We start from the raw sequence: 17949 nt of genomic DNA on the forward strand, positions 1-17949 counted from the left end.
GCACGCATGCCTCTTTGGCTGCGCATGCGTGTGCTCCTTAAGATGTTCTTCTTGATCTTTGTCGCCACACTGCTCTACATCAAATGGTCTTTGGAGCGAGTACACCCTCATATAATGCATTATCTTAGCTTTCACAATCAAGTTAACACACCCTCCCGCTGTCATACCATACATGCAAGGAGACACCCGCTCCTGAGCTGTGGAAACACTCAGTCCAGGTTTATGGTTTGCAATCATCCTAATGTTTGCATAAGAGAAAAGCATGGACAAAACAAGTGCAGAACATGCGGGAAGGACCTTCTACTGCTACAGGTGACATAACCTCGCTTTGTCAAGTGATTAAGAATATTTTTTAAAAGTACATTAGCACCAATACACCCACCTTTGCCCCATTTAGACTGAGATCCCATCTTTCAGGCCTCTATGGTGCAATCACAGATTTATTGGAGTGGAGTCGAGGCGGATATATGGCGATGAGGGGTTATGTGGAGGGAAATTCACAGAAAGACTGGATGTGAGTGGGTGCAATTACTTGGAACAAACTGTAGTGTCAACATGCGACTGCAGAGATTATGTGGGATCTGAAGGGAAAAAGCTGAACAAAGGCCCACTTTTTTTTTGGTCTGAAAATTTTGCCGTGCCGTGGCCTCCCTCGCACCGTCATTACATAACAAGACGAGCCACTCAATTATCTTTTTAATACATTTAATAGTGCACTTTGATTAATCTGTACAGAAATAATATTAATAAAAAAGATAAAACATTTTTTTCATTTCTGTAACCGAAGCTTAACATGTACAATAAAATAAAATAAAATAAAATGATACAAAACAAACATATATCTGAGGTATAAATATTTTTGCTTTAAATTAACTGTCATTGTCATGCGATATTATTTGGAAGAGACACAGTTACAGGTAAAAACATTTATGATATTAACCATGGCTTAGTGATTTAAGTATACACTCAACATGAACAATGCACACCCTCAGACTGAAGCGCAAGTGTTACAAGTGAAGACGGTCAACCGGTTATGAAGACCCAAATTTCTAACTTTTTATTTATTTATTTATTTTTAAACCACTGGCAAGACAGTTGAGACAGAAGCTTACACAGAGATATTCATCCTTCCTTTAAAACCACACATTCAATCTGCCCTCTTCTTTACAGTAAAACCTGTAAAATCCCCACCTTTATAAAAGGACCTTTTTTTTGTTTTTCAACTAATTTTTTTCTCTTTTAGCTTGAGGTTTCTGACAGAACAGTGCATTGTGTTTTCTGTTCTTGTGTAGAGCAAATAGCAAAAGCTAGAAAGCAAATAGCAAAAGGAATCATTTTTATATATTCTTAAAAGTATATAAGCGATATCTGCCCAACAATTTCAAAACATGTGAATTGTGCTGTGCTCTAAAAGAAAACCACTACTCGTGGCTCTAACAGGAAGCTTAATACTGAAAGCTCTCAGCTTTTTCTTTATTTGGTCCATCAATATCTGTTGGTCGTTAATTTCATTTGTCCTACATCAGAGTTCCTAATGGCCTCTTTCTGTTCTTTCAAGTCATCGATACGCTTGTTTTTGGCACCATGCTGCTCTACTGGTGTGTAAACTAATCCTGCCTTTGTATTTTCACATATGAAAACAGCTACCACATCAAGCTCATGACTCACTGAGTTCCAATCTTCTTGAAGCATTGACGTGACCTTTATTTACCCGTCGGTAAATGAGGCCCCTTCCTCACTCCTCCGGTGTGTTCCTTTTGGTGAGCCAGCCACCAGCACTCGTCTCTCTCTACCTTGAAACACTACAACCCTGTCTGCTATCTGTCGTCTGTCATCCCGCAAATATCCTGTCTATTGTCTCCAATCAGTCTGCGTGTTAGCAACATATTTGCATCTCTCTTCACCCATAGGTTCATCAATCAGCTCACCATAATAACATCTACTCTTCCTCCCCTGCTTTGCTGTAACAGAAAAGGGGACAGGCAGGCAGCCTGTCACTGTGCCATCACAATGCTATTATGTACACATCATCCACCGCCTGGAAACCAACGCGACAAATAGGTTTTAATCGCTTGTTTCTTTGCACACACTCGCACGCTCACACATACCATGGTTCTCCCTTGCTTCTCAGAAGCAGTAGCACCTTTCAGATAAAGTCGAAACCATACAGCCTGAATCAGCAACATAACGTCCTCAGGTCCAGAACATCCTGTTTTGGAGTCCTTTCGGCGGTCCCAGCAGAGGAGTCTTAAACGCGACATCAGTCTGTTTTGAAACACGCCAAACAAGTCCTTCAATTGAAGCTCCCGAGTTTGTCCTTTATTATGAGCATAAAGAAGCTTCCACTCCATCTGCACTCTGCTGGAATAAATAATTTCACTCCAAGAAACTGTTGGGGTTCAAACTTATTTGTCCATGGGCACCGTGAATGAGTCTCGTATCCGTGCCACTTCAGCGGCGCACAAGTGTCCGTAAAGTTTATTGTACCACTCCGGGAAACGACCCCTGGAAAAGAAGAAAGAGATGCGGCATTAGCTCGCTGGCTCGGGTTACACCCAACATGTCACACCAAGTACAGACACGTTTATTGATGAGCGGAAGCACAATCATAGTGGAACCGCTCCATGAACTTCAATGGTCCTGTATGATGCACCCACCTGCAGTCGATTCTCGATACATGTGTGAGTCTGGATTTGTGGGCTCCGCAGGGCTCTATGAAGTAGCGTGAAGTGAGGACATTGGCACGGACACCAACCACTGGTACCCCTTCATGGTCCACAGATGTGCACACAAGCGCACACGCTCCCTTTGGCAGGTCTGTTATCCACGTTCTGGTAGAGCATAGGTTAGGTTGAGTTAAAAACACCATGAATTTAAAGCAGTGGCACTGTGGAAGAGAAAAACACGAGAACAGCAGATGAAAAGAAGAAAAACTGTTTACCTGAGCACCAGGTGGTCTCTGGTGGGATGTGGAGCCATGGTGTTCCTGACATACTGGTAGACCTCCGTCCTCTCGTCGAGGGTCTCCACTACTCGGCTCTCAAGCAGGTCCTCGTCCCAGTGTCCCTGCTCTCGCAACACCCGCGCCAGAACCTCCTCAGGACTGGCAGGAATCTCCACAGTCACTTTCCACAGCCGCAGTGGAAACCCATCGTGCACCTACAGATTCAGACAGAAAGGCCCAGCTGCTTGAAATACCTCTCCTTTTTAGTTAATATTATTATTTCAATGCTTTCAGGTAACTGTGCACGAGTGGAGAGATGACAGGAAGGAGGAAATTCAAGTGGTGAACGCAAGCGTTTGGAAGCTTCTTGTGGGATATCTTAGCCTAGAAATCTAGACGCCCCTTGCGGCCGCAAATGGAATTTTCTCCGGGGCTATGTACAGCTTTTTGCTGTACGGGTCTGGCTTGCTAGGCTAGGGATATCTAACTATCATCAGTTATATCATATTATAAAAATTCGGGTAGACCAGCCATAATTTTATGACAGTCCAGCTGTGTTTCAAAATTTCACGCTGCCCTTCAGCCAAGTCAGCTGCTTCATTCGGCCGTCATGCACACTGCCTTGTGACTTTCAAAGTGGAGAAGAGATAACGATACAGGCCCTTCGCACACAAGACACAGGAAATGTAGGCCTGGGATAATGGTGAGGTTGTGTTTGTTTGTGTGTGTGTGTGTGTGTGTGTGTGTGTGTGTCTCCATGTCAGGCTGATGTCATTCTGGGACAGAGTCCAGAGCAGACAGAATGGGAATAAGAAGCCAAGAGCCGGGCAGCTTTCACACGGATGCGTTTCTGTACAGGAAACTCTAACTGCTGCTTTCCACTCACTATTTAGAGAAGCAGCAGAGAGGCAAGGCGGACATCAAGAGCAAAGGGGAAGATGGGAAACAGAGCCAACGTGTGCGCTTCATGAATGGTGGCTTGTTTACATACTAAAGACAGATTGACTGATGTGCTTTTCTCTCTCTCAGTAATGAATCTTTCCTTAATCTCATAACTTTCGTTTGTTGAAAAATGAATCCTTTGGGCTTACCTTCCTGTAGGCCAGCTCAGCGTGCTCAGGCGTGGAGCAGCTGTCGTAACCTCTGAATTTGTCTTTGGCCTCTTTGAGGAGAGTGTCTAAGCTGTCCTGCAGGTAGGCCCCGGAGCCTCCTTGGCCGGCCTCTTCACCAGCAAGCTCCTCTAAGCGCTGTGGCAGCAGAGCCTGCTCCACATACGAGTTCCTGCAGCGATTCATTTCTTCAGGAATCTGTGGGAGAGGAAGAGTAACTATTAACAGCAGTAAGAAAACATGGCTTTACTTTTACAATTTGCTGCTAGATGCCATCAGCGGTGAGGGTGTATGACATCTAAAGCGGTTTGATTTGATAGAATAAGTTAGCCTGCTTCCTTTGTGAGATGTGAAAGAAAATGTTTACCACAACAGAGTTTCAAGCACTACTGGGACAAAAAAGAAGTAAAAATTAAGTGGAAGCCTTTTAAGTGAAAACTTGATTGGGTTGTATGATCACCACTGAACAATATGAGCTCTTTGTAGCAAGAAAATGTGATTCAAAGCAGGTCAAGTTTTACTGGTCTGGACAAAAGATCGTCACAGAGTATCTAAACATCATGTTCTGCTTTGGTCGGGCATCTCTATCCATATTACATTAATCCCCCTTAATACTGGCGCAACCTGGAAACCAAAAATGGAAACCTGACAAATCATGTCGCCATACCTGTGTTTTTGTAACTCATTCTCGTCGTTTATCTCCTTCATTTGTACCTTCCATCTTTCATTCGAATCCTGACAAGTGTTATGGTCTAAGATCCTCATTAGATAAGAAAGACCAATTTAAATCAAGGTAATTAGATTCAATTTTTTTTTTTAGGACATTTTCCTTTTTATAAACCTTCACGAGCGAAAGAAAAAGATCTAATTAAAGTGAATAATTTAGGGGGTAATTGAGTTTACTTGTGTGATATGACCATGACAGGAAGCCAGGAAGCTCGTCCACAATCTAATAAAACTTTGAATGATAGTGATGACCTACAGTGTGTGGTGTCTTAGCATTTACTGTGGCATGTCAGAGGAGAGGGCACAAGGCAGAGCCCCTTTTAAGTCGAATGTCATTCTAATGGGATTTGTAAAGCTGATTATTTCCTGTTTATCAAGTCAAGACCTCTCCTTATAGAGACACTGAGCCTCATTTACTGACAGGACCCATAGATTTACCTTTCTGCACTAATGCTTGAGAAGGGTGGAAACCAACACAGACGCTCGGAAGTTTTGAATGATGGAGGCAGGCCAAGCAGACATTTTCTTTATGTAATCATAACATGAATGGGATCGACACGTTATGGAACAGGGACTTGTGTATTTGCAGGACAAATACTGGGACACGGTGCTGTGAGCTCAAGGTGACATTTATTCAACAAAGTCACCAAAATACGTTCATCGAATCAAACGCCGATCTCCAGTGAAGATCTCAGTTCCTTAACTGTTCTGGCTCTGCTTCTGTGTTTTCTTTTAACTTTGATAGCAAGAGGTTTGTTCTAGTGGTTTTTTTTTTCTTCTCCAAAAACAACAAATATTCAGCTCCGATACTTTCACTGACCCTGAAGAGTTTCCTGCACTCCTGGATCATATGTGCCAGGCCATGAGTGGCAGCCAGGTTCTCATTCAGGTCCCTCTGATCAGGCTTTCCCAGCATCTGCTTCCGGTTCATCACCCTATCATCAAGGAAGAGGGAATAAAACAGGGGCACGCAACAAGATTAATAACAGAATCCGTCATGTAGACAGTGTGCAAAGAAAAAGCTTCTTAGACGGTGAAAGGTTGACGGTGGAACAAAGGGCTAAGCTGTATACAGCTAATGAACCCTCTAATAGAAGTGCCAATTGTGGAACAATGAGGGTCTTAATTAAGTTAAGATGTTTATGTAACCTCTCCATTTCCTCTGTCTCTTTCCCTTCCTCTTCTCTCCAGCTTTGCTCTCTTCCTTTCTCATTTTTGCCCCCGCCCTCATCTACAGTCTCCTAATCTTTTGTTTCTATGGAGGGACACTTTCCTGTTTTCAAAACACACAACTCACTATATGTTATGTAATCTGCAGCAACAATAACTGCGTCAGTCAAAAGCAATGCGATCAGACAACTTGGCGGAAAAACTCAGCCTCACGGACCTTGGCGATGAGCTCTCCTTGCGGCGCAGGGTGTTGAGGTGGAAAAGTGACGGGGCCAGACAAACGGCCAGGTTGGTGGGAGTCATCTGGTTCTCGGCCACGCTGGCCGTCACGTCAGCAAGCAGACACAGCAGCGTCCGCAGCGCCTCTCGGTTCTCATCGGGCAGCAGCAACACGGCCGCACGGGTCGCCTGAAGACGGAGCTCTTTGGGCATGTCTGCAGGAGAAGACCGTTACTTTACAATACCATTAACCACTGTCATGTTATATCAAAAAATTGGGTAAGGCTGACTTTTTCTGCAAAGAACGAGCCTTTGGGGAATCTGTGCTGACCACAGTGTGTTATATAAGACTATGGATGTGTACATTATATGCTTCATGATGGCTTGGTTTCACCTTATCCTAACTAGTTCTAATGCAGTAGGGAGAGAGAATTTTCACTCAAAAATCACACAATTTAGCTAGTATTTTCTACACTAATATGTGTGATTTATCAAGACATCTACAGGATCTAAAACAGTGCCATCGCGTCATGTGTATCCCTTCATATGGTCTCTTTACAGCTACATATGTGAGGATGGTGTGCAACTACGCATATACATTTGTATTCTTACACTGATAGATCTGGAGGAAGGTCTCAGACAGTTTGCTTGTGAGCAGTGGTTCTGGTAGATCTCTAAAATACTGCTTTAGCATGTCAGCGACGTCGTAAGCCGACTGCCCCTCGTAGTTGACTCCTCCCCCGTCTGCGCCACTCGCCTCGTTCATCTGACGAAGAGCTTGGATACGAGATTTAACTCCCGATTTCCTGAAAAGACCCACCTAGGAGGAGAAACACACAGACTTATATTACACACACACACTTTATCAGTCTCAGTATTAACATAAGTGCAATGTTTCATCTTATCAATAAAACGTGTCTAAAATGACTAATGTGTCCAAATCGCACATGAATGTTTTTGAAAGCGACAGGCTGTTATCTTTAAAAGCTAAAAACCCTTACTTATCAACAAATTCAGAGCTTACAGTTACTATAGTTACATCACAACAGAGACAACAAGCCCAGTACAAATTCTTGTGCTGAAAGCTGTGTAGAATCTCATCAGTGGCCTTTTAAGGATGTTTGAACTGGCAATAAATATTTGGGAGGAAAAGAGTCTGAATGTCCAGTGAATATTTTCCATGAGCTTTCACCACCTCCAAACAGAGGCGCCTTGTCTTGCTTTGAGAAGAAAGCCATCATTCTCTTTCCTATTTTGCGCTCTGTTAACAGCTATTTTCCATGTATCCCACCATTTTCTCCCTCATGAATGCATACACATTCTTTAAACCAGTTTCTAAATTAAGGAGAGAAGTGAGCTTACAGCTGCACACTTTGATTCTCCCCAGGCCTCCGTGCTTAAGGGTATGTGTGACAGTGAGATGAGAAAAGGGGGAAACAGAGAGACTGTATACACACACACTGACTGAGTGATGACCAGGCTTTTTCCAATTCACAAATCGATCTTACATAACATTCAGTAGAAAATAGAAAGGGATGAAAGTTTGACAGACTGCAGATGTTGTAAAACTTAGCTATAATGCAATTCAAACATCTTCAGGAAATGTAAGGTTCATACACCTTGTGTCCCCAGGTTTAGTTAACATATTATTCATATGTGTTTACTTGTGTACTTAATGTTACCTGGTCAAGACACTGATTGCGTAAATAGCGCATGGCTTGCTGAATTCCCTGGGGGAGGGGCTGGCCGGTCCGCTGGACGATGACTTGTAGGGGCACACCAAACACGTTCCTGTCTTTGTAGTCGCGCACTTTGATCCGCTTCATAAACTTGGGCACTGCCCTGCAACACACACACACAAGAAAAGAAAACCCACTGTAAACCGTAACCATTTAAACTGGCTAAGTTTCTTATTTCACTAACACGAGGAACCTGGACTTTATTCTCAATGACACGCTGTATCCTCCGACATGTCTTAAATGGCAATTAGTGCAGATTTGATGTAAAACCCTTCAAGACTAAGTCAGATTGAGTTTTATGTGAGTGGCTGCAGAAGCGCGTCTTCGGGTTTATGATGGGGGAGGATAAACAAGGAGAGGGCAGACGAGAAGGGGAGGAGGGATGAAAGCCAGCATGTTAAGAAAGAAGAAACTGACTGCTTTACACACCTGCACACAGTGGTTGAAAGCACTACTTGATACTCTCTGTGAGCGTGAAAGCACACAGATACAGTTAGTGGACAGTGAGTCTATAACCACAAACCCAGAGCTGAAACATGCAACACTGACCATTTAGCAAGAATGTGCCCACAGATTTATGGATGTTCTTCTATGTGCATGGGTGTGAGTGTGTTTAGCAGAAGGACTTTGAGCGTGACTCAGGACAAGCAAGTCTTTGTAAGAGCTGCTGTTCACAAGACTTGGATTGCTTCACAGAACCACGGTTAGGGAAAAATGAAAAAGGACCATTTTATAATTGCTGACGGAATTCTGAACATGTACGGGCCTCGAGCTGCCAACAATTGGACTCTTTCAGTGAGCTCTGACCTGTCATAAGACTGTCATGACGCCTTCTGTTTCTGTCCAAGAGAGGCATCGAACAGGAGAAAAACACAAGAAAATTATGTGATTTTCCCTTTTTAGTTAATTTTTCCCATCAGACTGTGGCATAAAACTTCTGGATGATTCTGTAATTCTGGATCAACTGTTTGGTTCACCTAAATTTTGCACTATAATTCTTTAAGCACGTTAAAACGACTTTTTGTGAATATGATAAACATCCACTTATATATGTTCTGGTCAACAGGCATTTATATGTTCCGCTTTAATTCTATTCCATGATGGTTCTAAACCAGGGCCTCAGTATCAACTGATCTGTCTAATTAATTCAAATGCAGACAAAAAAAAAAAGAAAGCATACTGAAGTTCTGGAGGGACTGCTTAACCTAGAAAGTAGGATATTGGGTGCTACTTGATAACTAAGAGCAGCAAATAAAGTGAGGTCAGACCACAAGTGGTGTAGTAGACACATTGGAACTATAATTTGAGAGGAGGGCAGCTCTTTCCAGCCTCCAGCAAAGCACCTTGCGTGTGAACTGCCATGATTGCACCGTTGAGAAGAAGACAATGTACACCCCTTCTCAGCAATTATGGGCCTGGGAAAAGAATGTGAAACCTAACCTCTGTGGACAGCCGTCACACTCTATACAACAATTTGCAGATGGAGTGGACTGGGAGACGGGCTGGATGGAGGGGTAGTGGCTGGCTGAAAGGATATATTCGGGGGGCTTCACTTACAGGAACAATTACAGGTCATTTCACATGAGAATAAAGCTTAAGAAAAAAACAAACAATTTGTATGTCAAACAGTCATGACAGACTTGTCTGCTTCTCAGTGCATATACTCCCTTCTCCACTTACCAACTGAAGCCGTGTTTGTTTGTCGGGGTGTGTTTCTCCAGCAGAGCCGTGAGCTGCAACAGGGAAAGTTTCTGCAGCAGATTCATCTGCAGCACAGATTGGCAGCTAATCTGGAGCTGGGCAGAGGCCAAACTGGGTCGATGGGAGTTCTGAAAGCTCGGCCAGCGGAGTTTCTGTGGTCTGGAGTACATTGGAAGAGAAGAGGAAAGCACAAATTGAGATGTGTGGAGAAGAATGATCATTAAAAAAAGAGCAGCGTAACCTCTTGTGTGTACATAGATGTGGAAAATGACACACAGCGCGTGCAAATACTGCGTGTGGTCGAGTGATCAGTTTAGAGATTACAAGGACGTATGTATACATCAATCAAGGGATTATCTAAAAGACACCAAGTGTAATTCTGCCAGCGAATTCTTGGAAGCACAAAAACAGTCTCCACGGAGACCAAGCAGCATTCCTAAACACTTGGCCCCATTAAGTAAGAAAGTAGTCCCAGCCTGTCCCTCTGTTTATCCTTTGTTGTCACTTTTTGGGAGAATTCCTCTGTTGTAGGTACCAGCGTATTTGCATGTCTGTTTGCCTTCTTGCTTCCGTTTTAAAGGATCACACCACTCAAATACATGAAAGTACAGTTAAAAAGTTATGTAACAGTTGAAAGGCCTTCTTTGGAAGATGGTTGACAGTGTGGCATGTGGATTTATTAGTGCAAAGGATTTAAAGAACAATAATAATAATAATTAAAAACAATGAAGCGACTATTTGTCATTTATACTGCACGAGTAAGAGGGGAACATAGATTTTTTTTTCACCGACCTGCTGGTTTGACCAAGAGATGGTCCAACGCCTGAATCTCTTCTCTCCCTCATCCCATCCTCTGCTTCGCCCAGGGGGTTTCCTGTGCTGTCTTGGTCACTTCCGTTCTCAGTCTCTTCCAGTTGGTTCTGCAGAGGAGAGGATGGGCACGGGGATGCTGAGTCCAGTGCTGAATCAGAGTCTCCTTCATCCTCTTCATCATCGTCGTCCTCCTCCTCCTCTTCACCAGCCACAACTTCTGACCAGGCATTGACGAAACGCTGTAAGCCGCTGTCATGTTGCAGCACTTCCTCCAATTTGTGTTCATCCCCCTCTTCCTCCTCTCCCTCCTCTCTCTCAGGGTAGGGGACGTTGTCATAAACACTAAGCCGGCTGTCGACTGAGCCTGAAGAGGCGCGGCGCCGACGTCTACTCTGCCGTCCCCTGAGGATCACTGAATTTCCATTATCATTCTCATTGTTGTTACGTGAACTCCCATCCTGCAGGGCTTTGGGAAAAGTTCCGGGCTTGTGGCCTTCAGGTAAATAGAAGAAGATCATGCCACCCTCTTCGTCATCTTCTTCTTCTTGTCTGCTTTTGTCTTGAACGCTGAAGTTGTTCCTGCGGTTCTGGTCGTCAACTGACATCCCGTTACTAGCTTGGCAGGGGATGGGCGGGGCAGATTTCGGCGGGGGTGGATGTCGATCAGAAGCCTTTTGGAGGATGCTGAAAGGATCGAAACCCTCCAAATACATTCCTCCTCTCTTACTAGAACCGGCTGCTATGCTGTGGCTGCGAGCTCGAGTCACTGGACTTGGTGTGCTCACTGCACTTCCACTGCTGGCTTCAGACTGGCTGCTCCCAGTGCTCCCAGTGCTTCCATTGCTGGTCTGAGTGGAGTAGGATACAGAGCGGTTCCGGTTCAGAGTCATAGTCTGAGTGGGATTCCGGTGGTGATTGAGGTTGATACTTGAGATGTCGACACAGTTCAGGCTGCGCAGTTTGTCATCATCTAGACCCTCTTTGATGACGGGGCCACTGATTTCTATTTTCCCCCTGCCTGTGCTCCCCTTCTTTTTTCTCTTGGAGGAGGTGCCGCTGCGAAGCCGCAAACTCTCCATCCTCTTGAGGAAGCTTTTAGCTCTTGATCGTGTACTTTTGCCGCTGCCTCCTCCTCGGTCCAGACTTCCTCCTACCATCCCTGTTTTGACATCAAAGGTGAACTGCCTGAGTGTCTCAAAGGGCGATGGAGGCAAGCCATCAGACAGAGAGTCCTCATTGGCACCTCCTGACCCGCCTGTGCCCGAGGATGAACACATGCTAGCTACTGAGCTGGCCCGGGTGGCACCGGCAGGTACAGCTTCATTTACCAAGGAGATACCATGGCTCTTTTCTTCTCCTCTTCCTCCACTCCCACTGCTATGGATGGAGCCCACTTCAGGCTGCTCACTGAGGTCAGTCAGCACGCTCTCTGAACTGTTGCCTTCACGCAGGGCGACCTTGCCTTTCTGAGATACTTGGTCTTTAACAAATGAAGGCTGGGCGGCATCTGTTGGCAACGCAGAGAATACTTCCAGCTCCTCCATACGGGACCAACGCTTGCTGTCCCTCTGGAAAGTCCAGCGGCCACTGATGGCACAAGGCTCGTCTTCATCTGAGTCCTCACTCTGAAAAGAAGGAGGGGACAAGGGACAGAGGAAAAAAGCAAAAATAGAGAGAAAAAGAGGGGGGGTAGTTAAATGACATTATGCACTGCTACATTTTCCACTTCCAGTTCAACATTCCTCATTCTGATCCAGGAAACTCTCCGGCGTTGGGGATTTTTTTTTTCAGAATCATTCTAATTTTAAACTACATGAAATCAAATTGTATACAATAGCTGTCATATACTTTCATCATACAATTACAAATGAATGTGAAGATATATCACATGGCAGTGACATAATCAGACAACTGTTTTGGATAACATGATCTTAATCTGACACGATGTATTTCAGACCATGATGAACTGAAGATAGAAACGATTAGCCAGTTAACATGTCGCTCTCATTTCCTGGCTACACGAACAACGCATACACTGAACAATGAACGGGCGTCCCCTTTGGTGAGTCACAATTAATGTTTGGGCACTTAACCAAAATGCTTACACCCCCGAATTTAGTTAATCTATTGCAGACCCTGGAGGTTCAGGAAATTCCAATATGACCCCCATAGGTCTCAATGCAGCCAGCCAGACTGGGGTCACCCCTGCCACACACATACATGCACATATCCACCCTTTTCTATCCTTCACAGCAGAGAAGCAAAGCTCGTAAAAGGTAATCACGGGCCGCACAGGACGCAATTTCACCACCTGCTTCTTCTGACTTTTCACAATTGATCTCTTGTTTAATCTGAACTCAGCGAAACATAAAACACTTTCTTTCAACCATCAAAATAATTATGTGATGGAACGTACGAGTAGCGCTAAAGACAGGACTCTCAGTCCTGTCTTTAGTGTACCACTGTGGCTTGTTTCTTCAGTTATGCTGGAATGTGAGATAACAGTAGTACTCCATTTGTTGTCCACACTGTGCAGAGATTGGCCAGCAGAGCTGGAACCATTTGTCAACATTCTGGAGATATCTTATCAAACCATCAAACCACGAAGCATTCACTGCGATGGTGGTCACTTTGAAGGCCACGTAAAGTGAGTTTGAAGAATGAAAACGATTTTTTCAATAAAGCAGACAGAGACAGCAAACCACAAAGAAGGAAAAACAGGGAGCTGATGTGAAAGGAGAGGGAATGTGAAGACGTGAGGAGATCAATGCATTCCTAAGTTGTCTGGGTGGGGGTGTAGCATGGTTGGCTGTCGTCTCATAAGACTAGAGGAGTCAAAGAGGCAAATAACCTCTTTGACTCCTCTACCTCTCACTGTTGACTCCTGAAATGAAAGGTGACACAGAGAGGGTCATCCTAATGAATACCACCACCCATGGAACAAGGATGTTACTATGCAGCCCTTAAGGCGGTTAAGGTTGCATAAAAAGGGCAATTATTGTTACAAAGTGAGAGTTTCTCTGTCAAGACATTCCAGTTTACTTAATACACGCATGGTCTAAAACTGTGATGTTCACAGAACTGTTATTCTTTCTTTAAGAAGGAAAAAAAACACTTTCTAAGAAGCTGACTTCCAGAAAGAAATCTAAGAGCTGGAATTGGTGGGACTTAATTCCCTAAAAAAACCTCTTGAAACCAACCATCATTGTACCACTGAATCATTCAAAGACCCTTAAAAACATGACCATGCAAATGAGAGGTATGATAGTGTGCTACTGCTTTGTTTATAGTGATTCGGAATTATGAGGAAGTATCTGACAAAGAGGGGGATCGTGCTTTTAATCGGGGGAGGACCGCATGAATGCAACCCTTTAAGAGTTCTCCTCCCTCCCTCTAGGGGTTCTCACTGTCTTTTTGATCTCGAAATAAACTCAACAGGTGCCTCCTCATTAAACAAGATGAGAGAAAACGCAGCTTTGCCCTGTGGCTGATGGAAGAACTGATGGCTGAGGTGAGAAATGCAATTGTGTGTGAAGAGATCGTCAAAGGGAGCTTTTCAGAAATAAGGCGAGTACAAGTGTGTGCATGTGGGCTTACTCTTTTTCGTTGTGGTGATATCTCCAGTCTCATTAGAGCACACTTGTTGAGGGTGTTCAGTCTCCTGCAACACAAACACGCAACTGGTTACATCTAAAACAATTAGGCTTCAAACACTCCAACACGTTGACCTTCACTAAAACCTAAAATTCTGTTATGAAAGGAAGAAAGGATGAAACAAGATGAATAACAGAATTGGGGTGGAGAAAGACGGAGGGGAAGCCAGGGTGCAACCGGTCTAGCCAATTAGCTGCTGAAGGATAATCCCCTTGAAAGAGAAGAGAAAGAAACAGATAAGGAGAGAACAGGGAGAAGGAAATCTACTGGAGTGGTAGAGAAAATTTGGGGAGGGGACAGAAAGCTTATCCCCCCTGCCACCTGGAGAAGGGGAGCAAGTGTGGTGGTGGGGTCTGTTGTGAGCTCTTAGAGCATATCAAATAACAATGGAGAGATGAAGTGATGGGAACCGAGGGATAGTTGGGAGTTTGGGGAAAAGAGTGTAAGGCTGCAAAGAGGGGAGAGACTGAGATGATAGCTTCCAGATGTATGGTGGGACACCTGCTGGGGTTTATTACTGAAAGCTGGATTTGATGAAGGACCTGACTCCATTAAAAAACCAATGGCTCCCTTATCATGCGCTAACTAATATGGCAGGACAAACCCTTTTAAAATGCGCAAACTGATGCAGGAGATTTATGAAGCACAGTGATACAAACCAAGCTTTTATTCCCAAATTAAAGGTCAGAAATGAAAGAGGAGTATCTTATGTCCTTTTTGATATGAGAAGAAATCCAAACATATGGAGCTGCACACTACCTTCGTATCCACTGAGGAAAGTTAGGAGCGAGGAAGACGTATGATGAGGAGTATGATGATACAAAAGATTTTGGGTACAGTACATGCCCTCAAGGTGCTTATCATGTAATTCCTTTATCTAATCTGCAAACTTTCGAAAGCATGTCTCCATTTGAAGTTATGCTCTTGTGACTTCATGTGGGGGCCAAGAACAGCACACAAAGGATGATGAAGAATACACCATCAAAAGAAAGTTTAAGTATGCCTTGTTATCTCACCTGCAGAGAGCCTCAATGGCATCCCGATCAAGGAAGTCATGGTCTCTGGTGACTGAAGAAATGTCAATGGGAAACTGGGCATCTAAAAAGAGAGAAAGGCAGGTCAGTGTTGGCATTTCACTACAGTTGTGTTCAGATTAAACTAGAGAATCCACCGCTTGCCTCAAACACACCCACCCGCTGAAACACTTACCTACAACCCCCACCCCTCCCCTCCATACAACCTTGATGAAAAGCTAAAAGAGGAAGTAGCGTCTTAGCCGACCAAACAAACACAGCTGCAGCTTTCAAACCGGGCAGGCAGGGGGGATATGGAGCACAGAGGGAGTGAACAGGGGATTGATTGAAGAATGACAATAGGTACTCCGCTGCTGCCCAGAGGTCCCACTTCCTTTTCTGCTTTTGGTTGTTTCTCTCTAGTCTATCTCAATAACAGGATCACTTTTTCACCCTGCCACTGCAGTGGTAAAGGTTAATGTGGCTTTAGAGGCAGAAGAATCCAGATGCTCTTTTCTGCCTCGAGATGCCAAGAGGTTTTCTGGAATGTGCTGACCCTACCCAAAATGAGAATTTTGCATCTGCACCCTAAGGCGTGATGATGATAAGAAAGTGCTAGTCACAAGAAGCCGGCATTTTTACCTTACTGGTACTGAAGCAGGTCTATCAGACTGCTTATCTTTAGTGGGGCAATAGTCTTTCAGAACAGACAAGAGATTATTCCATGGATAGAAAGTAGAGAGAGGGGGGCGTCTTGCAATGGGCATGGAAATTCCCTTTAGTGCGAAAGTAACTTTTGAGGTGGTTCGACTGTAAGATCTGCACAGCGATTGGCTGTGGTTTGCACTTTTTTGTTTCTGTTCATGGATGTATAAGAGGTCCGATCATCTGTGCAGAAAAACACAATGACGGTTCAGTTCAAATGGTTTCACGGTTAAGTGGAAACAAGCAATGACCTGTTGACAGTGGCAGTTTGGTCCCGCTGTCATCATCCTGTAATTACATAAAGCCAACTGGTATGCTAATGGAATGTTATAGTGTAGTTAGAACAGCTACAGGGAGTGTAAAGAATGCTTGATGTATTTTGGTAAGTGTGTATTTAGAGCTCAAGGGTCAAGAAAAGCGTCCATTGTCAGCCATCTGTGATTGTAGTAGTAAGTTTAGAGGCAATAGAAAACTTGTTTTGGCTTTGTTTAATAAACCAGCCTTGGATAAAAACAATAACTATAAACATTACATGGTAGTCAAACGTGGCAACATTTTTGACTATCCCTATCTCGACGATCGTACATTAGTAAAGCAAAGTGCTGAGAGCTCCCATCCTAACTAAAGAGGAATGCTATGCAGTGCAAGGCGTGTGTGCACATATGCGCCTGTGCATGCCGACCCTTCGTGTGCCAAGCAACAAACGTCCCCAGAACAACCATCACTCCCTGATCTACATGAAAAAGTTAAAAAAAAAAAAAGAAAAGGCCGTGGATACCTTTTTTTTTTTATCTCCGTTTAAGCACAACTCAGGCAATTTGCGTTCTTCTTCTTCTCCTTCTCATTATCATTACAATGGTATTACCTCGAAGGTTTCATTTCCAAAGTGGAACTGTGGTAAAAACATATTGATATAACTATATACATTTTTTTTTTTTAATGTAGCATAACTACGATAAAAAAAAAAGAGCCAAACTTAAGTGAATTAAACAAAAAAAGTCCATCTAATTTCTGGCTTATACCCAGTTTCTGTTGTGCGTGTTCTGAATGGACTACGGTGTCTTGGAGAGCTTGTTACCTTCATAAAGCTGGGCGTACTGTGGGAACCCTGCAGCCCGGAGCCAGGTACAGGCCTCTTTGGCTTCGATCTCTACAGAGAACAAGAAAAAAAGAAGAAAAAAAAAAGGAGGAGGTCAAACAGCATGTCAGGTTGTGGAAAATGCACTGAAATAGAACATACATCTGAGTGATCAATCACACCAAACAGTGTGCAATAACACACGTGACTTATAAACATCCTTGTGAGAAAAGCAAATAATGAGCAATGTTTTTTTTTTCTTTTAATTATCTGTAAAATGTAAAGGAAATATAATTTGGTAACGTTAACCTGTTAAAACATCAGCAGAGGACAATACTGGAACTGTGTACTCCTGTGTTTTTCACGGCTTATCACATGTGAACTCTTTGACCTCATGAGCTATCTCACACTCGGTCACTCTCCTGTCACATGCTCTTAAAGCCGGAGCTCAAAGCATCATTCTAGCAAATTGCGTTGACGCCCTTACATGCCAAGTGTGTGCCACTTGGGCCCCTCGGTCACGTAAGGCGACGGGTTTCATTGTTCACCTAGACACCTCCAAAGCCTGAATGCTTTGAAAATGCTTTTGTTTAACTTGATGCCAATACTTATGGAAGATTATATAAATACTGAAACACCAAAGGAGCGTCTGGTGTGTTGTTGCCAATTGAACAGGATGCTTTGTGTGTCAGATGCGTCATTCTCAACACCCTCACCCTGGTCCTGTATGTTCACAACACCGCCTAACTAACTCTTTCATAACTCCCTTTAAACACGGGGTGTGACATTTGGGCCTGTTATGCTAAGTACTTCTGACTGAATGTTGAGGTTCACAGTGTGTCAGAGCAGCCATGGGGATGTCTCCCAATTATGTGTGAAAGCCTTTTAGATGACATATGCCAAATGGCTGCCAACACCCCAACCTGTTCCATGCAGTCAACAGTTTGAAGAGGAGACAGAAACACGTCTCAAGGCCTTAAGGAGCTGACTTTACAATGCTCTCGCTGCACTAAAGTGATAGACCATACAAATGTAGCACAACCATGAGAAGGATAAACCAGCAGGATAAAAGCAGGAG

The 17949-nt window shown here is 43.8% G+C and overlaps 1 protein-coding gene across 3 annotated transcripts in view; it reads right to left on the reverse strand.

Annotated features, from left to right (window-relative positions):
• Positions 1-681: 681 nt before the first annotated feature.
• Positions 682-17949, reverse strand: part of dlc1 (DLC1 Rho GTPase activating protein) — an 84069-nt gene continuing 66801 nt past the window's right edge. For all 3 annotated transcript variants that reach the window (XM_075462911.1, XM_075462912.1, XM_075462913.1), the window contains 13 exons: positions 16872-16943; positions 15092-15173; positions 14019-14082; positions 10401-12046; positions 9588-9767; positions 7851-8010; positions 6781-6988; positions 6167-6383; positions 5600-5714; positions 4036-4251; positions 2942-3159; positions 2658-2831; positions 682-2505 (listed from right to left, as the gene is read on the reverse strand). In XM_075462911.1, coding sequence (XP_075319026.1) covers positions 2406-2505; positions 2658-2831; positions 2942-3159; positions 4036-4251; positions 5600-5714; positions 6167-6383; positions 6781-6988; positions 7851-8010; positions 9588-9767; positions 10401-12046; positions 14019-14082; positions 15092-15173; positions 16872-16943 — 3452 coding nt within the window. In that variant the 3' untranslated portion in view covers positions 682-2405. The remainder of the gene's footprint in view (positions 2506-2657; positions 2832-2941; positions 3160-4035; positions 4252-5599; positions 5715-6166; positions 6384-6780; positions 6989-7850; positions 8011-9587; positions 9768-10400; positions 12047-14018; positions 14083-15091; positions 15174-16871; positions 16944-17949) is intronic.

Source organism: Odontesthes bonariensis, chromosome 4 (assembly GCF_027942865.1).
Source record: "Odontesthes bonariensis isolate fOdoBon6 chromosome 4, fOdoBon6.hap1, whole genome shotgun sequence".
In the NCBI taxonomy this organism is placed as follows: domain Eukaryota; kingdom Metazoa; phylum Chordata; class Actinopteri; order Atheriniformes; family Atherinopsidae; genus Odontesthes; species Odontesthes bonariensis.